Source organism: Mytilus californianus, unplaced genomic scaffold (genome assembly GCF_021869535.1).
Source record: "Mytilus californianus isolate M0D057914Y unplaced genomic scaffold, xbMytCali1.0.p SCAF_10, whole genome shotgun sequence".
NCBI classification, from domain to species: Eukaryota; Metazoa; Mollusca; class Bivalvia; order Mytilida; family Mytilidae; genus Mytilus; species Mytilus californianus.
In genome coordinates, this window is record NW_026262582.1 from 40,246,747 (window position 1) to 40,267,691 (window position 20,945).

General features: G+C 31.5%; 1 protein-coding gene across 3 annotated transcripts in view; it reads left to right on the forward strand.

Moving 5' to 3' along the window:
- The window catches only part of LOC127718112 (protein Wnt-1-like), a 66,160-nt gene that overhangs the window by 19,973 nt on the left and 25,242 nt on the right, over positions 1–20,945 (forward strand). For 2 of the 3 annotated variants that reach the window (XM_052224053.1, XM_052224055.1), the window contains exon 3: positions 20,095–20,351. In XM_052224053.1, coding sequence (XP_052080013.1) covers positions 20,095–20,351 — 257 coding nt within the window. Of the gene's footprint in view, positions 1–6,884; positions 7,451–20,094; positions 20,352–20,945 lie in introns of those variants that run through there. The other variant, XM_052224054.1, reaches the window with a different exon arrangement.

The following is a 20,945-nucleotide window of genomic DNA, read 5'->3' on the forward strand; positions in this document are numbered from 1 at the left end:
GGCATGTAATTGGACTGTAGGATCAAAATGTGCTTCTCTACTACGGGAAGCTTGCTATGGTTTGATACTGCTGCTTAATAGAAATTTGTATATATTTTAGATGTCTTGTCAGACTTAAATAATAGGATATGCATAGCACATTTGTGTAGTTCGCACTCCAATTGCATTAAAGTATTTAAAGTTATTTAACAAACTTGGTTTCTTCAGTTTTGGAGCATAATCCTTCCTTTTCAACCAGAAACTGATAAAATTGAAAGAAAATTAATGGTCGCTATCATGAACGGGTCATATGATGAGTGTAGCATCATAATTAAACTCCGAACTTTCGTATTCGGTAATCAATTTCCACAGTGTGTTCGAAACGACAACTCCCAGTCGTGGCGTTTTCTTAAATGAAATATTGCCCAATAATAATGTCCAAAAACAGTGAGGTATCCATAATGCATAAATCATCTTCGAATTTGTCCAATGATAGCAAACATATTTTTCAAATGCTTCATAGTGTTTAGCGCATTCGACAAATTACCGGTGTTGATTGCTGGTTTATACAACAGATACCACATGCAAAATAGATATGGCCACTCTTCCTGATCACCTTGCATCATGGTTGAAGTTGATCAAAGCATTAGTCTGTGTGAATATGCTGTTCCTAGACTTATGTTTTGCTTGTCTTCCCATCTCCATGATTTGGCTTGGTCGTGTCCTGTCGTGTTAATTTTGATTTCCAAATTTCCACTGAAATACTTGGTTCGATCAATTTTATGTCCGATATCCATAAGCAGCGACAACTCGTTTGGACTCTATACTTCATTAAGTTTTTGTACTAACTCTTAAACTTTAAAATTCAATCAAAAATATCTGAATATCTCGTCCAGTATCAACTCTACTCCTCTTCCTTAAGTAGATACAAAAAATACCAAATATCCATTTTAACATTCAACCTAATATATTATTTATTGGATTTTGATAACCATTTTTCCATTTCATCTTACTTACCTAATTATTTGTCAACTTGAATCCAGAGCGCAGAGATCTAAAAGTTTATCAAGGACCAGTTAACATCAGTTACCAGTTACCGTCATCTGCAATTTTTTTAATAACGGAGGCGTTGCACAAAAACAACATACTGCTAGTATCAGCAGACAAATAGGTTTACTTTATTTGTAAAAACTCTGTTTTGTTTGATCTGATTAAGATTTAACGGATAGGAATATGCGAAATTTTCTGTAAAATAAACGTGTATTGGGAAGATATATATTTTTTTCGAGTGCCTTTCGTATTTTAATTTTTAATGTCACATTTAGTAAAAAAATCTATGACCACTATTTATCATTCAGAAGCACAATACAGAAACTACATGAGTGACTCGATGGGGGTCCTTCATCTCTGTATTCTTTTAATCTTTTGGACCATTATCTATTCTTTATTTATTTTGTCCATTATTCTGTATTTTTTATATCTAAGCACCGCATTATTCTCTATTCTTATTTTTGGGGCATATTTTCCACTATTCATTTTTTAATCCTTATTCTCTATTATGTAACACCATCAAGACCCTCATACATGTTAGAGTTGGTTACTTATTTGCATATTGACAGTCCTTCATGACAACAGAATCGCGGATCTGTGATGGATTGAACGGGTCCCGTTTCCTTAATTAATCGAACATTCAAGCTTGCGCCACTCACTGAAATACAATAGAACGTCCGCGATTTTATCGGTCACCACCCATCCCGTCTCTGTGAATGTTGGTTATTTTTACCTACAGTTAGGGGGCCATGGTCATTATTTAGTTTCAATGATGAATGACAGATACTCGATCGACTCGCTTCTTACATGCAGTACTGATCATCCCCGGTCCACTTCCTATTGACTTTAATAACCAAATATAGTAACAAAGTGATATGTCCTGCTATGTTAATTTCATGTCACATCATTTTCTTCACAATATGGAGCTCGTTTAGAGATTGAAAAGTAGTTTCATATTTCTGTTTACATTTTTACAACTTTAATTGTAGCAATGTTTAGATGCACTATAAAAACAATATTACATTACTATCAGAATAATATCAACTTTTTTGTATTTGTCACAAATCTGTTGGAGGACTCTGTAAATTTTAACCTTCCCCAGTTTCAAAGTGGCATGCACAAAAGCAGATATTTTTTCTGATAATGACCTAATACTGTATATTCAGAAAGCCAGATGCGCGTGTAGTCTAATTAACGCAAGAGAAATGTTACTTTTGACTGTTCTACTTCGCGTTTAAAAAATCCATTGAGAGTAGATAATTTAATAGCAAGATACATGTATAGTAAACCTAGCCTCGGTTTAATGGTGAAACCGTGTGTGTTTCTTTTGCGTATAATTATATCGGACAAGTTGATCGGCAATGATAAATCATCTGCCAATTTATTACTACCAAAAAATATCATTCAATATTACATTGTACCATTTGAACAGACGACGAAGAGTACAACTTTCCTTGGATATCTGTAAAAAATGAAAACAACACGTTAAATGATTTCATGCGTGCGAAGTATTTTAGATTTACCTTCACCAGGAACGCTCAAAGCCGAATATTTGAAAGCCAAGGATGCAGAAGAACCGAAACAGTAGAAGACCTATATGACAAAAAAAAAAAACCAACCTAAAAAATAGCCAAATCCATCTAAGGTCAACTTTGCCTGAGGGAGTTGAAACCTTAGTTTCTTTATAATTTCAAAATTTATAAACGGACAATTTTAGAAAGGTTTGTTATAAATCATACCAGTACCGCAGTACTGACTACTGAGCTGATGATACCCCCGGGGACTGATAGTCCACCAGCAGAGGTATCGACCCAGTGCTGTAAAAAATGAAAACATCTCGTTAAATAATTTCATGCGTCCGAAGCGCTTTTCTGGATTTACCTTCAATAAGATAATTAACTTTCAATAGTATTTTTAAATGTGGTGTATGATAAAAATAAGTATAAAAGTATTTTGATTGAGTTGGTACAAATAGACAAAAGAGAATAAAGTGAATTACAGTATTATTGCAATATTTAAAAAAAGACCTTCATTTTTCTTACAATTATAGTCAATTTATCTTTTTTATCGTCCTGAACATGCAACGTTGGTTTTCTCGTTTGAATGGTTTTACACTAGTAATTTTTTGGGGCCCTTTATAGCTTACTGTTCGGTGTGAGCCAAGGCTCCGTGTTGAAGACCGTACTGTGACCTATAATGGTTTACTTTTATAAATTTTGACTTGGATGGAGAGTTGTCTCATTGGCACTCATACCACATCTTCTTATATCTATGAAATATTTGCTTCTAGACTTTAATATTTTATAGTGTGTCTTTTTATGCTGTTACACTACTGTCTCAGGTAAGGGTGAAGGTTGGCGCCTGTTAAAACGTTTAACCCCGCTACATTCTACATGTGCCTGTCCCAAGTCAGGAGCCTGTAATTCAGTGGCTGTCGTTTATTGCTGTTTCTCATATTTGTTTATTGCTGCTTCTCATATTTGATTATCGTTTATTATTTTTGGAAAGTTTGTTCTTGTGTTGTGCCGTTGCGCAATTGTCCCAGGTAAGAGGGAGGGTTGGCGCCAACAAACTAGTTTAAACCCGCTGCATTTTTATGCACCTGTCCTAAATCAGGAGCCTGTTGTTCAGTGGTTGTCGTTTGTTGGTGTGGTTCATAGGCGTTTCTCGTTTCTCGTTTTTATATAGATTAGACTGTTGGTTTTCCTGTTTGAATTGTTTTACACTAGTCATTTTGTGGCCCTTTATAGCTTGCTGTTCGGTGTGAGCCAAAGCTCTGTGTTGAAGACCGTGCTTTGAGCTATACTTGTTAACTTTTTATACATTGTGACTTGGATGGAGAGTTGTCTCATTGGCACTCATACCACATCTTCTTATTTATATTTAAATAATCAACAATCAACAATCAATCAATTATCTTTTGTAACGATATCTTTACCAGTTGCTGTGATTATAAATATACTTTTACTTATTTAAACCTTTCATCCTTATATAATTAAAAAAAAAACTGTAAAAAAATGTAAACCCTTCATATGTAGCGAATATGTTCATAAAAATGAAACAAAAAATGTTTAAATTTTGATGCAGTTGGTGTATGCGTATTTTTTTTCACAAACGTTGACAGCGGGCGTTCTGACCAGTCTCCATACATCGAGTGCACCTAACGCTTTTTGCAAATCTCTGCAGCATAACTCGAACCTAGATAAGACTGAAAATTATTAGTGTCCTCCGTCTTGGCCCTCCGACTATACGCATGCTTCAAATTTGATTTGAAAAATTTACTTCATTGAATATATTAAATGTCTTAAATTTACATTGGTCAAACTAAATAAAGATAATTAAATTTATCCGATATACAACGCATATAAATCAAAAGCCACTAATATGTACAAATAGATAATGCTATCTGGTGATTGTCTTTATTAAATATTTATTGCCAAATTCTATAACCCTTGCATGACTACGTCTATGTAACCAATACGTCTGTAACCTTAAGAAATGAATCGGTAAATTACTTTTTGTTAATGAATTTGTTTTATGCACCGAATGCATATTTTCCCGTTATCTTCGTCAAGCATGGTCAACTGTATTATCTTGTCTCATCGGAACTCGTGTTGTATGTTTTATTACTATCCGAAGAGATAATCGTGGTCTTATGAAATCTTGAAATGAGTTTAAATAATCAATTACAATTTATTATTGTCAGTCCTTTGTAAACATTTTAAAGATTTATGTTAATTTGACGGGAGTATGGTTGATAACTGTATAAGTGACGTTTGTCATTTAAAAATTAGAAGAAAAAAGAACATTTAATATTAGCAAACACAAATTTCAAAAGGATGCTCAGATTAGTTGTCTATTATTATAAAATTATAAATCGGCATTTTGAAAATTATTTTCATTGAGTAAGGTCAATTTAAACCAAAAGCTATTTCTTTGATTTCAAATATTTACTTATCTCGGAATGTCAATGGTATTTGATGACACTTAGGACACAAACTGAGCCTCACTTCAAGGTGTTGATAGGTCAAAAGATAAAAAGAACAAATTAGACACGTCACAACCACGTACGAATAGTCACAACAGTTCCTTATGAATGGAAGATGCGTTCAGAAAGCTTTGATTTTGTTAAAATGGGTGATCAAAGGGGTTTATTAACCCTGAAATTAGTCAATGCAATTTAAATTTCAAACAAATTTCAAAGTGAAAAAATATCAAAATACATAACATGATGTAAAAAGAATTAAAACTTTGCAAAAAGTCCCGACTAAAACCAAAAATAGAAATATTCGTTAACATTCCCTTTAGAAAAGATCAAGAGATGAAATATTTCATACCCTGATTGATTAAAAGATCAAAGAGACAATTGACCAAAGTTTGGTTTATGATACGAGCCGTATACTGTAAATGGTTTTTATTAGAAAAAAAAATGCTCAGACTGTGAAAGTTTTAATTGAAGTGAAATATAAGAGGTGTATAAAAAAATGTTGGGACATATTTCTTGTGAAAATGTGTTCAAATGTATACTTTCTATAAGCAAAATATAAAGGAAAGTGCGAGGCTGTGTTTTTAACACTTAATCTTAAACTTAAAATTGTTACAAATCAGGATTAAAAGACATTAATTCTGAATATTTTTGTCACAAGCAAAACGATTGGAATGAATTTCCGAACATTTTGCCATACCCATTGGAATTTTACCATCATATGTGCAGAAAAACATCAGTAACACAAAGTTCTGGGTACATTAAATACAGTTTCACGGAATAAATGACACGAGAAAGAAAAACGTGGAAAATGCTTCATGTAAAGTAACCTAATGTGAGATGCAAAGAATTACACCAATCCTAACAATTTTGATGAATCAAAAAGGTGTATGTAATTAATTGTACATTAACAAGGTAGAAGAAAGTCATGTAATTAAGTGCAAACTACAGCAAAAAAAGTGAGAAATTCTGTGTGACTGTGGCAAATCCGAAAGGAATTCACTTATCCATGTATTAATATTGTTTTTATTACTCTTGAAGGTGGGTGTTTAATACTCGAATTATCACCACAAATGGGCCTATAGCGATGACTTTCAAAATTAAAAGATACAAATTTTAACACCTTTTACCTTAATTGGTTACTCTAGCCGTAGTTTATTCGCTTGTAATGAAATTGACTTTTGTGAGGGTCATTTAATAACGAAATTGCCAATAAACTTGACTACAATAATAAAAATTGGCAACAAATATCTGACAAATTTTGTAAATAGGTTTGATACAAATCAATTTATTCAGACCAGTGGTCATAAATACTAAGTGACCGTTAATAGTCCAGTAATTGAACGTCTTAACTGTCCTTAGATTGAAAGGTGAAAATCGGTCAGTGCGCAACTGCAGCAAACTAGAAGAAAGAAGAGGAGTTCCAAACGAACTATATTGTAAATCATTCAGTTTTATATCAAAACTTTTCCATATGTGTATGATCTACAATTATGAGAAATGGGAGTTTCGAATGTTTCATCGGATCGAAACTAATTGATTTGGGAAGAAAATTTATTGGCCATTGCTCTTAAGTTGAAAATTATCTTTATAACTGTGATTTGTTCACTCATTCATGAAAAAATAAGTCACAGTTCGTTTAAATTATACTAAAGAGATACTAAAAGAAAAAAAAATCAAATGGTTTTTGAAAATGTCTTGTTATTTATTTGTGATCTTGATTTTTCAAGGCTGAATGAATTTGAAAATTTCAACAGTCAATCATAGTAACGGAGGTTGTGCTAAAAACAGTAATGTGTACCGAAAACCACATTGACCATTCGGAAAAAAATTCAGCAAAACCATGCTTAGTGAGGCTAAAAGTTAATGGTAAATTGATGGGTTTCTTCTCAATCTGTAGTTAATAACTGATAATTTATTTTTATTACATATTGATAGTATTCGTTAGTCATTCCAAATGAAAGCATGTAGGGAATTTATTCAGTTCACCAAAGTACACGTTCGGATTATCCTGAAACACCTCGTCATTCAGAACCAATTGTAACACCTGTTAGCGCTATTTTTAATTTATTATGGAGTAATCAACAAGTTGCGTCAGCGACAAAACAGTGTCTACAGATATTTCCGGAAAAAAGACCGTTATGGGTTTTTGCTTTAGTTAACATGCGTATATTTTTTTCCGTTTTAACTTAAATGACTGGAATATTTCATAGTTAACAAGAAACAGAGAAGAATGGAAAAGAAAAACACGAGAAATCAAATCATGGAAACAATATTATAATAAAATAATTATGGACAGAGAAAAATTCAAACTCTATAAAATTATTTAGCGATTTTCATGCATACAATGCAATTGACGTTACTGTTACTAGTTTTATTCATAATTCCACTTAAAGGACAAGGGAAGAAGTCCAAATTAAAGGGAACCAGATGGTGGTAAGTATAAAGACAAAAGATAATTGATTTATTGGACCTTAGAAAATAGTTTTAGAAACAAATTTTGAACTTCAAGTAAACATGACTTCATGATTGTGTTAGTTTTTAAGCAATGGACAGAAGAAATATACTAGTTTTTATAGCCAAGGATGAAATTGTAAAAGGAAAGAATTAAAAACATTTAATATAAAAAAATATTGAGAAATAAATTTTTAATTGGAGTTTTTGCCATATATGCTGAAAAGCTATACTTTAAGTTGAAGTTTAAGAAATATTTAAGACAAAGGTGTAATTTAGTGTAAACGTCAAGACTAATTGAAATCAAGGAACAATTTGTGTGTTAGAAAAAGAACTTACATCTTATAAGGTAACATTTAAAAGACTGGTGACAAAATAGTCAAAAAGGAAATATCTAAAATAGTTTAAACAAGTTGAAAAAAGTTTTTCTTCAGAGAACTGTTATAACTCAATATCAATATCTTTCAGAAAAAATCGTCCTGGAAGCAAAATTACTTATCAGAAAGCAGCATCAAACACACAAATATTATCAATAACTCAAAATTCCGTTGACCTCATTCTAGATAAAACGCTTCTTCGTGTATTGTAAATTCAAACAAGTCGCTATTAGAATCTAAGACTCAAAAGTAAGAGAATTGGACCTTTGAGGAAAATATCCAAATGAACTAAAACCTAATGTCATAAGAGATGGGCTCTTCAATAAATCGTAATTTAAATGTATTCAAGCTTTTTTTCCCAATAACGATAATAATACAATCGGAAATTAACGATTCAAAAGCTAAACGCTGTCACATCTAAAAGATAATTTGACATATATTTAGTTTTTACTATCAGGTTTTGTTTTGCTGTAAAAATATTATCAGCCAAAACGAAGACTATATGTTTCATTTTGGAGAAATTTGAAATAGTTTATCAAATATTAAAAAATCAATGTATTTCATTTAATGTCTTTCAACCACTTATTTCAAATGGTGTAAAGTATGCAAATGCTTCAATAAGAATTATTCTATGTCGATTTAAAGTAATGATTACGTAGCATTAGATTCACATTAATGAAATATAAGGAAACAAGATTTAAAAGGGAAACAACGAACAATAAACATCAAATTATGAATTTATTTCTAGTTTGGGGACACGTCTTCCTTGTAACGTTTTCCAAAAAAAAAAAAAAAAAAGAAAAAAAAAAAAAGAGAATATTCTATGACGCGAAAAAATATTCAGGAACTATTAATTTTAAAACATTCAGTATCAATTAAATAAGGACAAGAAAATGTTGCTACATATAAATCCTTCTTGAGCCAAACGTTAGTTTTTTTTTTACAAGATAAGTTCTTTTTGAAACTCCGATCCTTAATAGTAACACGTTATGAACACAGATGACACACAAAATGTTTGTTTGTTGGTGTTTAACGCCACTTCCAGCAATCAAAGATTTATCATTGAAGCCAGTTGTTATTGGTGGAGGAAGTAGGGGAACCCGGAGAGAACCACCGACCTTTGGCACGAAAATCGACTAGGAAAAAATTAATAGAAACTTTTCTAATTTCAGTGTTTACATGCTTTTTTCATAATCTGACGTTTTCTCCAAAGTTTCTTAAACAAAAATTACTAGTAGTAGCAGCAAGTTTGGATTTCTCGAACATATACTTTATATCAAAATTTGTGTTTGATAAAGAAATTGTCGAACGTTCACACAAAAATTTCGTCTGATAATATGTTATTTAATATTAAAAGGCGTTGTTTGTTTAAAAAACTATACACGAAAGCAGGGCTTCAAACTTTTGATAGAAGAATTCTGACTACTGTACAAAACGGGGATCACTTACAGAGCAGAAACTGCTTTACATTCCCGAGTACTTGAGTTTACCCAAATTTTTTAGAAGGGTCCATGCTATTTATTCTTTGTATTTTCGCATGTTTCTTTAAGACATAATCTTGTCAATATTTAAAAAAAAATTCTTCTTTTTTAAAAAAAAATAAATACCTTCAATATAAAATATTTGGGAAATCTTGTCACCTATTTGGACAACTTTAAACAAAGTGAAAAGTGAAAAAAATGAACAACAGTCATACAAGCGAAGTCCTTTTGATATATTTATTATATCAAAGTATTTCATGACAGTTTTGTCTAATGTACATTTACCCCATATTAATTCAATCTGTCCAATTTACAAAATCATTGTAAATAAAATATTTTCAATTTTACGAGAAAGGCTTTTAACGACTCATTTCCGTATAAAGAATTTATATATCTATTTACAAATATAGTACAAGAAAAGAGAGATGTCATCTACAGATGTTTATGATTAAATGAAATACATTTAAAATGTTTTTAAATTACTAATCATACAACGAGACTCTTAACCGCAGAATAAAATATCGAAACCTCAAATTATTTTGATATTTTATTTCAAATTGAACAAAAGTGAACAATTTTTCAAAAGAAAGAAAAATGAATGAAAGAGTATCGTTTTTAAGAATTGGCATAAAATTGAAGTAAATTGCGAAAAATATAACAGATAAAAAAGAAATAAATTTGATTATGAACATATTTGTCTCATTTCAACGATTTTACAATCAGAAATTAAGTGTATATAGGACAAACATGTACTTATTAAGTTATATAAACATTAACAATACTGTCTATATAAAAAAACAGGAAGATTTGGTATGATTACCAATGAGACAACTATCCACCAGAGACCAAATGACATAGAAGTAAGCAACTATAGGTCAACGTACGGCCTTCAACAATTAGCACAGCCCATACTGCAGGGCAAGCTAAAAAAAAAGGCCCCGAAATGACAATTGCAAATGAATTCAAACAAGAAAACTAACGGCCTGATGTATGGACAAAACAATAAACGAAAAACAAATATGAATTACAGCAACAAACGACAACCACTGAATTCTAGTTAAAAAATAATGGTTGTTGTTCCTTAAAAGCGGTGCACAAGTTTATCAATGTTTAAATATAAAAAGAAAAAAAATTGATAGGCAAAAATTTATCCCCCTTTTATCATGTTCGGTTACACGAACTAGGCTTGGATAAGACTTTTCAGACATCGCCTTTCGTTAACCAAAGTAGGAAGATATCTAGGGAACGAAAAAAAACCCAACAAGTTTTAGAAGGACCGACAATAGGCTGGCTACAAGGGAAAAGACAAACAACACACCAACAAAACACACAATAAAGAAAACAAAATTTAGAGCATCACGAACCCCATAAAAAAGTGTTTCCGAAAAGCAAGTAGTATTTTGTTTGACATAGTTTCTTATAATTACTTCAATAATATATAATTACAAACTTTAATGAAGTTTACGGATTTATATAAAAAATTAATGAGATGTGGTATGATTACCAGCTAGACAACTACATTCACCAGAATTCAAATGTAAGCTCCTATAGGTCACCGTACAGCCTTCAACAATGAGCAAAACCAAAACAATGTAGATAGATATAGAAGGCCTCGACATAACGGACATATTATTGGGCTGTTAAAACTATGCACGTGTATATTTTGCATTACCAGAGTTGTATATCCCGAACATAATTTGCATTTGTTTTATTAGAATATGTATTCTTAACATGAATTTTGGATTTGTCTTATAAGAAAAATATCCTTAAAAGATAAAAATTATCTGGTCTATAAGAATGTTTTTTTCAATACAATTTGCATTTGTTTAAAAAAAATGTATGCTCCTTTTACAAAGAATAAGGGACACGTTGTTTCCTTTATCTGCCCCCCCCCCCCCTTTTCCCCAAACTATTTGTGATTTTTTAAAATAGTTTGAAAATATAAATAATGAGATTAAATATTTTACGAAAATGCGAATTCAGCGCATCCTTCTTTATTGGTTTTTATACCCAATTGTGCAAGAAACAAACAGTTTGATATGCCTGTAAATCATATTACCAAATACCAACGATGTCAAGATCTTTTGGCTATTTAAGTCACATAGAAGTTTTTCAGGGCATCATTACGGCTTAAAATTTTTTATTCCTCCTTTTTCCATATGGAATTTAATAGACTTTTCTTTTGGATTCCACATGGATTTGATTTATAACTCAAAAAAACTTACAGAATCCAACACTTTTACAGTTTAAAGTTGTGTCATGAAAGAATATATGTTTGACATAAATACATACCCAAATTAAGCAATTTTCCTGTTCAGTTATGGTAATTTTATTGACATTCATCCACTTTTTACTTTTGCTATGCATATTGATCAATGTTTTGTATCTTGTGAATTAATGATTTTTTTCTTTGGACATAATCTATTTTCAATTTTCTATATTACATGACAGAGCTAGAACCCCTCACTCCTCCTTTCCACACACACAATGTAGACGCAGACAAAATGACATCATTTAAAAAAGAAGCATCAGTGATGTAATAGCGACAGTGCTTTATATCAGACATTCAAGTTAATCTCAGAACTTTTCATAATATATCTTAATTCGTATATATTAAACTTTTACCACTTAATGTTTGGAACCAAACAAGCAGATTTTTTTTTATTTTGTTTAATTGTTGCATACGCAAATACTTAGGATGTTTTGAATGTTAGAACTTTTGCCAGCCAGACATTACATATGGTTACAATTGCAAAAAGTTCTATGTAGGCGGGAATTTTTTATGTGCAGAGGTCTAATAAAGGATGCGAATTTGAAAAAAAATATGTGAATCAACTCAATCAAAGTACCACCACGAAGAACTAAAAACACAGTAAACATGATCAGTCCTATTTTCAAACAGATTGTTCTTGAGGATCTGGATGGGGTCATTCATTACTGTATTCTTTAATTTTTTAGGTCATTTTCTGTATTATTTATATTTTTTGCCTATTATTCTCTATTCTTCATATTTTAGCACCCTATTATTTTCTATTTTTTTAATTTTTGCCCTATTTTTCTCTATTCTTTTATATTTTTTTTTTGCCATTCATTCTGCACATTTTGCCCATTATTCTCTATTCTGTAAACCCCACCCGCACCCTCTTACATCACTGAATGAACTTACGTTAGACCGATCTTTCAGAGGAAGTGTATCTAATAAATGTTTGTTGAGTAATTTACTGCTCAACTCGTTAACCAATGACGTCGTCGGAATCTGAATATTGATACAGCAGTGACTGATATCGTTGCACGCGCTGCACGTGCTTTTTCGCCCACTTCCGACAAGACATCAGCATTTGTCAGAAGAAACTTCGTACATTTGAATAAATCTTAGTATTTTACAAGCTATCGGCCACTTTAAGAACATTCTTTAATAATTGTTCGATTATCAGTAAATCTTTAACGAGTTTAAGAATACGGGTTAATTTGTGTTACTTATTAATTAGCGTGTTTAAGAGATAAAGAGGATTTTTGAAATAAAGAAACGGTAATCTGTCATCTTAATAGCTGTCTGATTAAAGGGGCGTAATTCTTTATCTGTAGTTTGAAACCTAATTAAATAATAACCAGAGAACGAACAGTGAAATTTCAATGAAAAATCCTAGCTGAACTTTAACTTTTTAATGAAAGAAAAGTAATTCGGGTTCAGTAAGCCTAATCAAGCATGTAACGCGAAAAGTCTAAATCAAGTATATCAGTTGTCTGATGGCCCATCTTGTATTTCTTTTCCCGCGACTAAGTAGAGATGTTCCGAAAGATACAGCTGGAAGTCTTTTGTTTTTAAGTTTTGTTTTCCTGTTGAAAAAAGGTTTGATGTAGTAAAATGTAATTGAAAGATAATTTCTTACCTTGTGTGGAAGTAATATATATATATTCCTTTTGTTCCTTCTTTTTAAATTGTTAGATATCCATTATTTTCATTTCCTTTGAAATTGTTTGTGGTGAGTTTTAAACACTTCATTCAGACTTTCACAAACACAAAAACCTGCTTAGATTTACACTGAACCAGCTTTTCGATGTTTGTTTGTTTTATCCACATATGATTAAGGCCGAATTTCGAATTTTGGATCCTTCGAATCAGAACCACACGTTTAGCTTTATACTATTTAATTATGATAAAATTCGCCATTATAAATTGAAATATATAACGAAACAAGAGAACAGCGTCCGAAAATGAAAAATTTAATTCAGTTTGAAATAAAATTTAAAAAGTAAAGACTGATAAAAATCAATGTTTTCGGTCAGAAACATACTGTTGTAACTGAATCAATTATACATAAAAAGTAATAGCAAAAGAAGAAATAAGCTGCTAAAAGGAACAGATATATATTTCGTATTCTAAATAGATATCATAGTCCGTTTGAAGATGAGATAGGGTCAATATTGCCTTTGAAATATTTGCTACTATACGGTAATTTATTATTACATCAATAGAAGAAATTTCTTTATAGTTTGCGAAGCAATTACCAGATCAAAGAAGAACCTGCTTTACAATACAAGATCATACAATATCAATCGTACTTGAAAAGGAGGCTTGTTTTTTAATGTTTCTTCTTTCGCGATTTGTACTGGTATTTTTTATATCATGATTCAAGTTGCACATCATAGCGTATATCAAGATGCTTGGGTTTTGTTTGATGTTTCAATAGTTAATATTTTTCGAAATAGTTGTTGCATACATAAAGCCTTGAGCTTCAAAGTAAGCATTTATTTAGCGTTAATCTGTGAACATACACAAAGGGGTATAAATGGGTACGTTTATGATATAATCTAATTCTGACGCAAATTGAATTTACACAAACAATCTAAACTTAGTTAAGAAACAGTTTTCTGGTCGAAAGTTGTTTTAAAACGTTCTACATTTTGCTTACACTAAATGCCCCCTTGTTGTGATCAGTGGTTATAATATAGCTGCTTTCTAGATTCTGTCTGTTAGTCCTGTTTTAACACCTCTGATACATGATGAAAGGTACAGAAAATACATCGGAATGCAGGAAGAAATTGACCAGCATCACATTGCAAAAAAAAAAAATAAATAAATAAAAGAAGTAAATCTGGAAATATCCTTTACGCAATACCCTGGAAAAGTCAGAAAATTGCAATTCTGAAACGATACTGTGCGGAGTTGGAAGCTTAAACAGTAAAGTGTAATCAGTTCAACCAAAATCCTCTTTTACGGTATCTTTTTTTTAAGAATAAAAATATAATTATTAGTCGATCACTAGGAAAACTAAGAGTAACCGACCGAGGAGGTGAATCATTGTATTGCAAAAGTATAGTTATTTTTTTTTTAATTGTTAACGCTTAATTATAGCAAGTTTAAATAAGATAACAATCTATCTTCACAATGTCAATTTTGCTTTTGAATCATTTAGGCAAAGTACAGTGTAGTCAAAACATTTTAGTAACCTTTTTTAATGATCATCAAATCACAACTTGTCAACCAGAGATATGTTAACAATTCATTATAACATCTAAACCGAATAATGTCAGTCGTTATACTCCGCCGATCTCCGACCAATCTCCGATTGCTAGGCCGCTAGAGGGCGCAGAATTATTCGAGTAATAAACATATATATGATAAAAAAAATCACTTTGCTTTTACGTCCTATGGGCAAAAAGGCACCTAAAAAATAAGTCAATCATGAAAAATTATCTTAATTTCACCATCTATTTCAATTGTATACCATTTAAAATATATGAGAAATGATTTTAAATTTAATCTATTTTAATATATCATTTACATATATACTTATAAATATGAAAATACCACACATTTCTGTAAGCTATTAAAACCAATTAAGTTTTGCTTCAAATCTGATAAAATGACGTGCGATGTATATACCATAAACATGTTTAATTAGTTTGATATGCTATAATTTATTAATGATGTTATTCTATTCATTCAAAATAGTGCTTCACGATTACGCAGTCTTATCCGTTTGTCCTTTTCGAACAATAAAAGATGTCTAAACTAACTAAACTTAACTTTTACGCAGAGAATCATTGATTAGCAGAGGTACATGAACTACTAACTTTGAACTGATTGCCACTGGACTTTAAGCAAACAGCAATCAATCAATCAATCAATAATCCTGATCATAAGTTTGATCATCTTCAAAAAAGCTGATGATAAATGTAACTGATCGAATTTTTTTCGTCTTTAATTTCTTGGATGTTTTAAATACTTGAATGCGTTTCTTTTGGATATTTCCATTGTTTGGAATTTGCTTTCATCAGAAATGCTTGGTGTACGACCAAGATTTAGCATAAGAAGCATGTGTTTACAAAAACAACCTTGTTTTATTCTGCATAATATTTTCAAATTTATCTGTAAGGGATTTTGAGTCCGAAATTTGTTTTATATCCCCATTGGAACAAACGGCACGTGTACATTGGCAAAAACATTGTTTAATTACTCGATTTTGCCAAGATACCTTACATTTGAATTGGGAACCAAGACAATTCTTGAAATATCTATCAACAAGAATGGGTGTTAGGCAAAAAAATATATAGTTCTGTTTCCTGCCTTTTTACCAACCCGAAATGTTCATGTCTACCCTAACACATTTGTGTGCATTCTTTGGTTAAGCATCGTTAAGGTCCAGACATTTTTGGCTAAGCACTGTTAAATTTCAGAATTATTCCCTGTTTAGTGTTTGTAAAATTTATAAGAAAAACATTTTTTGTCTACCTACTTACCCAATAGGCAGAAAACAAAGTATAATTTTATACATAATTATGTGTTAAAAATTCGTCGTACATTCATTTGACAGTACACGATGATGTAAAATTTTACAGAAAAAAAATTAATGTTTAAACAGTCAATATTCTTGAACCTCGTAAAATCAAATCAATAAACCAATAAACATTACAATTACGGTAATTGGCGATAACAATACACAGATGGTTAAATCCAATTATAATTGTTATTTTACGATACTCAAACAGGCGTAGTAATATTGAAACACGTGATATCGCATGTGCATGGATTGAAAGCAAGGGTTTTAGCATTAGACTAATCTTCGTTGAAAAGATAATGCGACAAGCTCTAGTTGTAAGCTTCTTTTACTTTATATTGGAATTATTTTTTACTTCTTTATGGAAGAGGGGGGGGGGGGGGGGGTCATTTATCGATATAGACTACCCGTAAGGGTCTAGCATGGTCGGCGTTTTTTGTCAACTGGAACCTATCACTTTTGAGCTGTAGAATTATTTTCTAAACTCTCATTCAGCAATGACCTACTTGCATATGTTTCTGTTTTTATAGAAAAATATACACTTTTTAACACGATTTTTTTCTCAAAACAAGCGTTGTGTTGTTTCTGACTTTTATGGGGTTTCTTGAGCCGCAGTTTTTAACGAACAGCTGTGACTGATTAAGGTGACTACCTGCAAAGTAGTGAGCATATTTGGACCCTGCTATCTAAATTATGTGCCGTCTTTTATTTCTTTGTTGAAGTTAGTGTCATTTTGTGTGTTTAACTTTTAAGACACATGATCCAGATATATATATATATATGCAAAGGGGTAGGGGGTATGCACATACATAAAACTGGTTTTACCCCGCCACATATTGTACCTGTACTAAATTCAAGCTATCTGGAGAATTTCTTGTTCTTTGTTATTTGTCTTTTGTGTGTATGTACATTTTTTCGGAGGAGGTGGGCGTCGGTGTGGTCTGTTGAACTGTCCCGAACTCCGAAACAGTGTAAAAGATTAGAAAAGCAACGTCACCACTGTTTCGGAGTTTGATACTGTCCAGTAGTTTTGTTATTTCCTGTTATTCTTTGTATATACCATTATAAAAATAAGGAGATATGGTATGATTGCCTATGAAACAACTATCCACCAAAGTTCAAATGAAGTGAAGTGGATTAAACGTTTTTTTCTTAATATAAGACATAAACGCTAACAGCAGAAGTGTCAATTTCAATTAAAAGAACACTTTCTACGTCAACGATCGAGAAAATATGCGATAGCTTAAAGACAGATATATCTTGATATTATCTGATATACAGTGTATGTTAGTATCTTCATTTAGTGGTTTCGCCTGTGTCCTGTCACCAAAGCTATCATCGTTGTTTATATTTTACATCAGGAGATGACCTTGGAATTGATTTATAAATTATAAACATAAAAGAAGAGTGGTAAAAATAACGTTTACAAAATACGAATACTATACAATTATAGCCTTTGTATGAGGTCGATACAAGGATATATTGACCTGAAAGAAGTATATTGACTGAGGACGGAGTCCGTGGTCGATATACTTCTTTGGGTCGTTTATCCTGTATTGACCTCATACAAAGGCTACAATTGTTATATTATTAATTTCCGACCATATCTGTATCAAAATCGTCAGTGCATTATATTCTCTTTTTTCGATCATTTAATTTTGTTGGAATTTTAAAGATATCATATTGTCTCTTTGACAATCACAACATATTAGTTGATATCTCAATTATTTTTTTATGCTTTTGTGTATACATCTTATGTATCTGAAGATTTTATTTTATAAATAATCGATCATAAATATACACTTTTTAAAACTTTTTTAAAACATAATGAATTTCATTAGATGACGTCACAAAGTATGTCGGTTTTTAGATATTCTAAAAATAACCGTGCAATATCACTTTTCTATCCGCCGTTTTCAATCGACCTTTGAAAATAAAGTTTAACATATGACTATTCCTGAACGAATCAAATTAGTCAAAATATACAAATCAATAATATAATGAGATATAGGGTGAGACTGTTACCCAACAACATTAAACACTAACTGACAACTTCACATACGGATTTCAACAATAGACAAGAGCTCTTAGTTACCCCGAGTCCTGAAAAGTTTTGAAAAAAATTAACCATGACTACCAGAGATCTGCCATCAATATCACATTCCCTAAATAAAAAATAAAAAGATAATTTAAGGTTAGAGAAGGGTTTAGCGCTCACAAACATATTTAACCCTGTCACATTATATATGTGCATGTTCCAAGCCAGAAGCCAGCAAATACAGTGATTGTCGTTGGTTGCGGTATGTCTACTTGTTTTTCGTTTGCTGTTTTGTCTTAATCAGACTCTTGGGTTTATTCTTTGGAATTTTACATTTTGTCATGTCGGGGCCTTTCATAGCTGACTATATGGTACGGGTTTTGTTGAAAGTCGTAAAATAACCAATAGTTGCTTATATACACGGCATCTTGATTCTGGTGGATATTTTCTCATTTGCAATCATACCTCAATTCCTTATTTTTTAGTACACTGATAAAAATACCAAATGGACTGATATCATAGCAACTTCGCAAAGTGGTGGCAAATAAATTGAATTTTGAATACCCTTCTCCTTTAAGTTAGAGTAGTCCCGAATCCAATTTCTGATTTTGCAGCTGGGGTTATAGGCAGATCTCGAAAAAGGCAGATGTTATTTTAACTTCTGTTTAGAATGACAATAAATCATCAAAATACAAACTTAGTAATATTCTTAATTAAATAAAAATAAAATTTATTCGTTTTAGAACTTTACAAATTAATAAAAAGATTTTAAATTTTGACAAGGAAATGAACAAGATTATAGATATTGTTAACTGAAAGACTGAAACACTTGAGAAATTAAACAAGCAAACGGTGACACATTTGTACTATATACAAATCTGACCAAAGAACTGCCAATTTCGGATTAAGAAATTTTAATGTAAAAAAAGGAGGGTGAGATTTACACATCGTTTGAATAACCAGATTGAAACCCAATTAAACAACATGATTATATTGTATTCCTGGCCTTTGAATGTTTCAAGGTATCAGTGCAAATGTTTTTTTTATTGTCTTATAAACAGATGTTCCGCGAAGTAAGGAAACTGTTCATTTTTCCAGAATACCTAAGTTCCCAATGATTTTTGATTCGGATCGTATTGCTTAATCTTTAGATATTTGTGTAGTTTTTTGTGAAACTGTTTTTGTCTTTTCGTCGTTTTTCTTCTAGGCTCTGGTATTCTTTTCTTTTCTTTTATTTGATTTATGGTTTTGGTTTTGGTTATGAAAGCTTCTGGTAAGAACAAGTAGCGAAAAAAACCTAACTGCGTTTAATTAAAGTTTAATGAACCAGATTTTATACCAATGATTCATGAATACTGACCACAGTAAAACATTTGTTCGTCTATTGGACCTAAAAGATATATATAGATCTATATAGATAGTAATATCACTAGAATGTTACACTTTCAATGCTTTCGGCGAAAAATTCATCAACTTGTTCAGTAGGAATAACGAGCAGTATTACTAAATCATAATTTTACCTTTTTTTGTTTGAAAGACAAAAAACGCTTTTCTGATATGACTTTTATTTTTAAAGTTTTATTTTAAACAGAAAAATTAACAAACACCGTTACAAAAAAGAAAAATTTCTAACTCATATACAATTTTCATAAATTTTAACTAATATTCTGAAATTCCTTCTTTCATACATGTAATTGTTTTCCTTTTCATATTTAGTTTGAAGTTAAATCTTATCTAAATGAAACAAAAGACAAAATAGGTCTGCATGTAGCCCACATGTTTGTCTACAAAAGTAATGCAGACAGACTTCTTCTACAGAAAGTTCTGCACTTTTTACACGTGTGCTTCGATTCTGTTCCCCATAACAACATTCAGTGCCATACCCTATAAATAAAGATTTCTTTTATTTCATTGTACAGGTCACTTGCATACTTCGTTTTTTTTACAGGTCACTTGCAAACATTGGCCAACCATCAAACGATTTGCATTCAAACACTCAACTTTACAACAGCCCTAGTCTTCTACCTCTAACTAAACGACAGAGGCGACTTGTATCTAAAAACCCAGGAACAATATTGGCGCTTATGAATGGAGCCCGAATGGCCATCGAAGAATGTAAATATCAGTTCCGAAACCGCCGCTGGAACTGTCCGACACATGATGACAGCCATGGTGGACCTATCTTTGGAAAGATTTTGCAAAAAGGTAAGAGCATGTGAATTATATGTAAATATACAAGTTTAACATGTCAGGGGCGGATCCATGATTTTTGAAGGGGGTTTTGCTTAAAAATTATATATTTTCCAACCAAAGGGGCGGGGGGCGTGCGCCCTCTGCTCCCCCTGAATCCGCTACTAGAAGTCATGATGGAACCTCTATCAAACCATCATGTCGTTTTAAGGATCCGTGTCTTATTTCTACCAGACTTTGTATGATTCTGTCATAAGGACAAGAGCAAAGGTGTTAAACTTTCTTTTCAGTAAAAGAGACGTTCTAGAAGATTTGCCAGACACAATTTGTCATAAAGTTTAACTGATAATAAATAACATTCATTTGTTAAATAAGATTTAATCACTTATTTATTGTCAAGACTGCTATAATATTAATACACTATCACCCAGAGCCGTTTAAACTGTTGTCACTTTGGAATGTATATTGCTTCGAATATTGTAATACCTTTAGGGCGCTATTGATCACAATCAATCTGTTATCGCGGACCTCGTTGAAAACATCGTAAATGAAATTCAAATCACCTTTGGCAAGTTTTTCTTATTTTCTTATTTTATTTGTTGAATACAC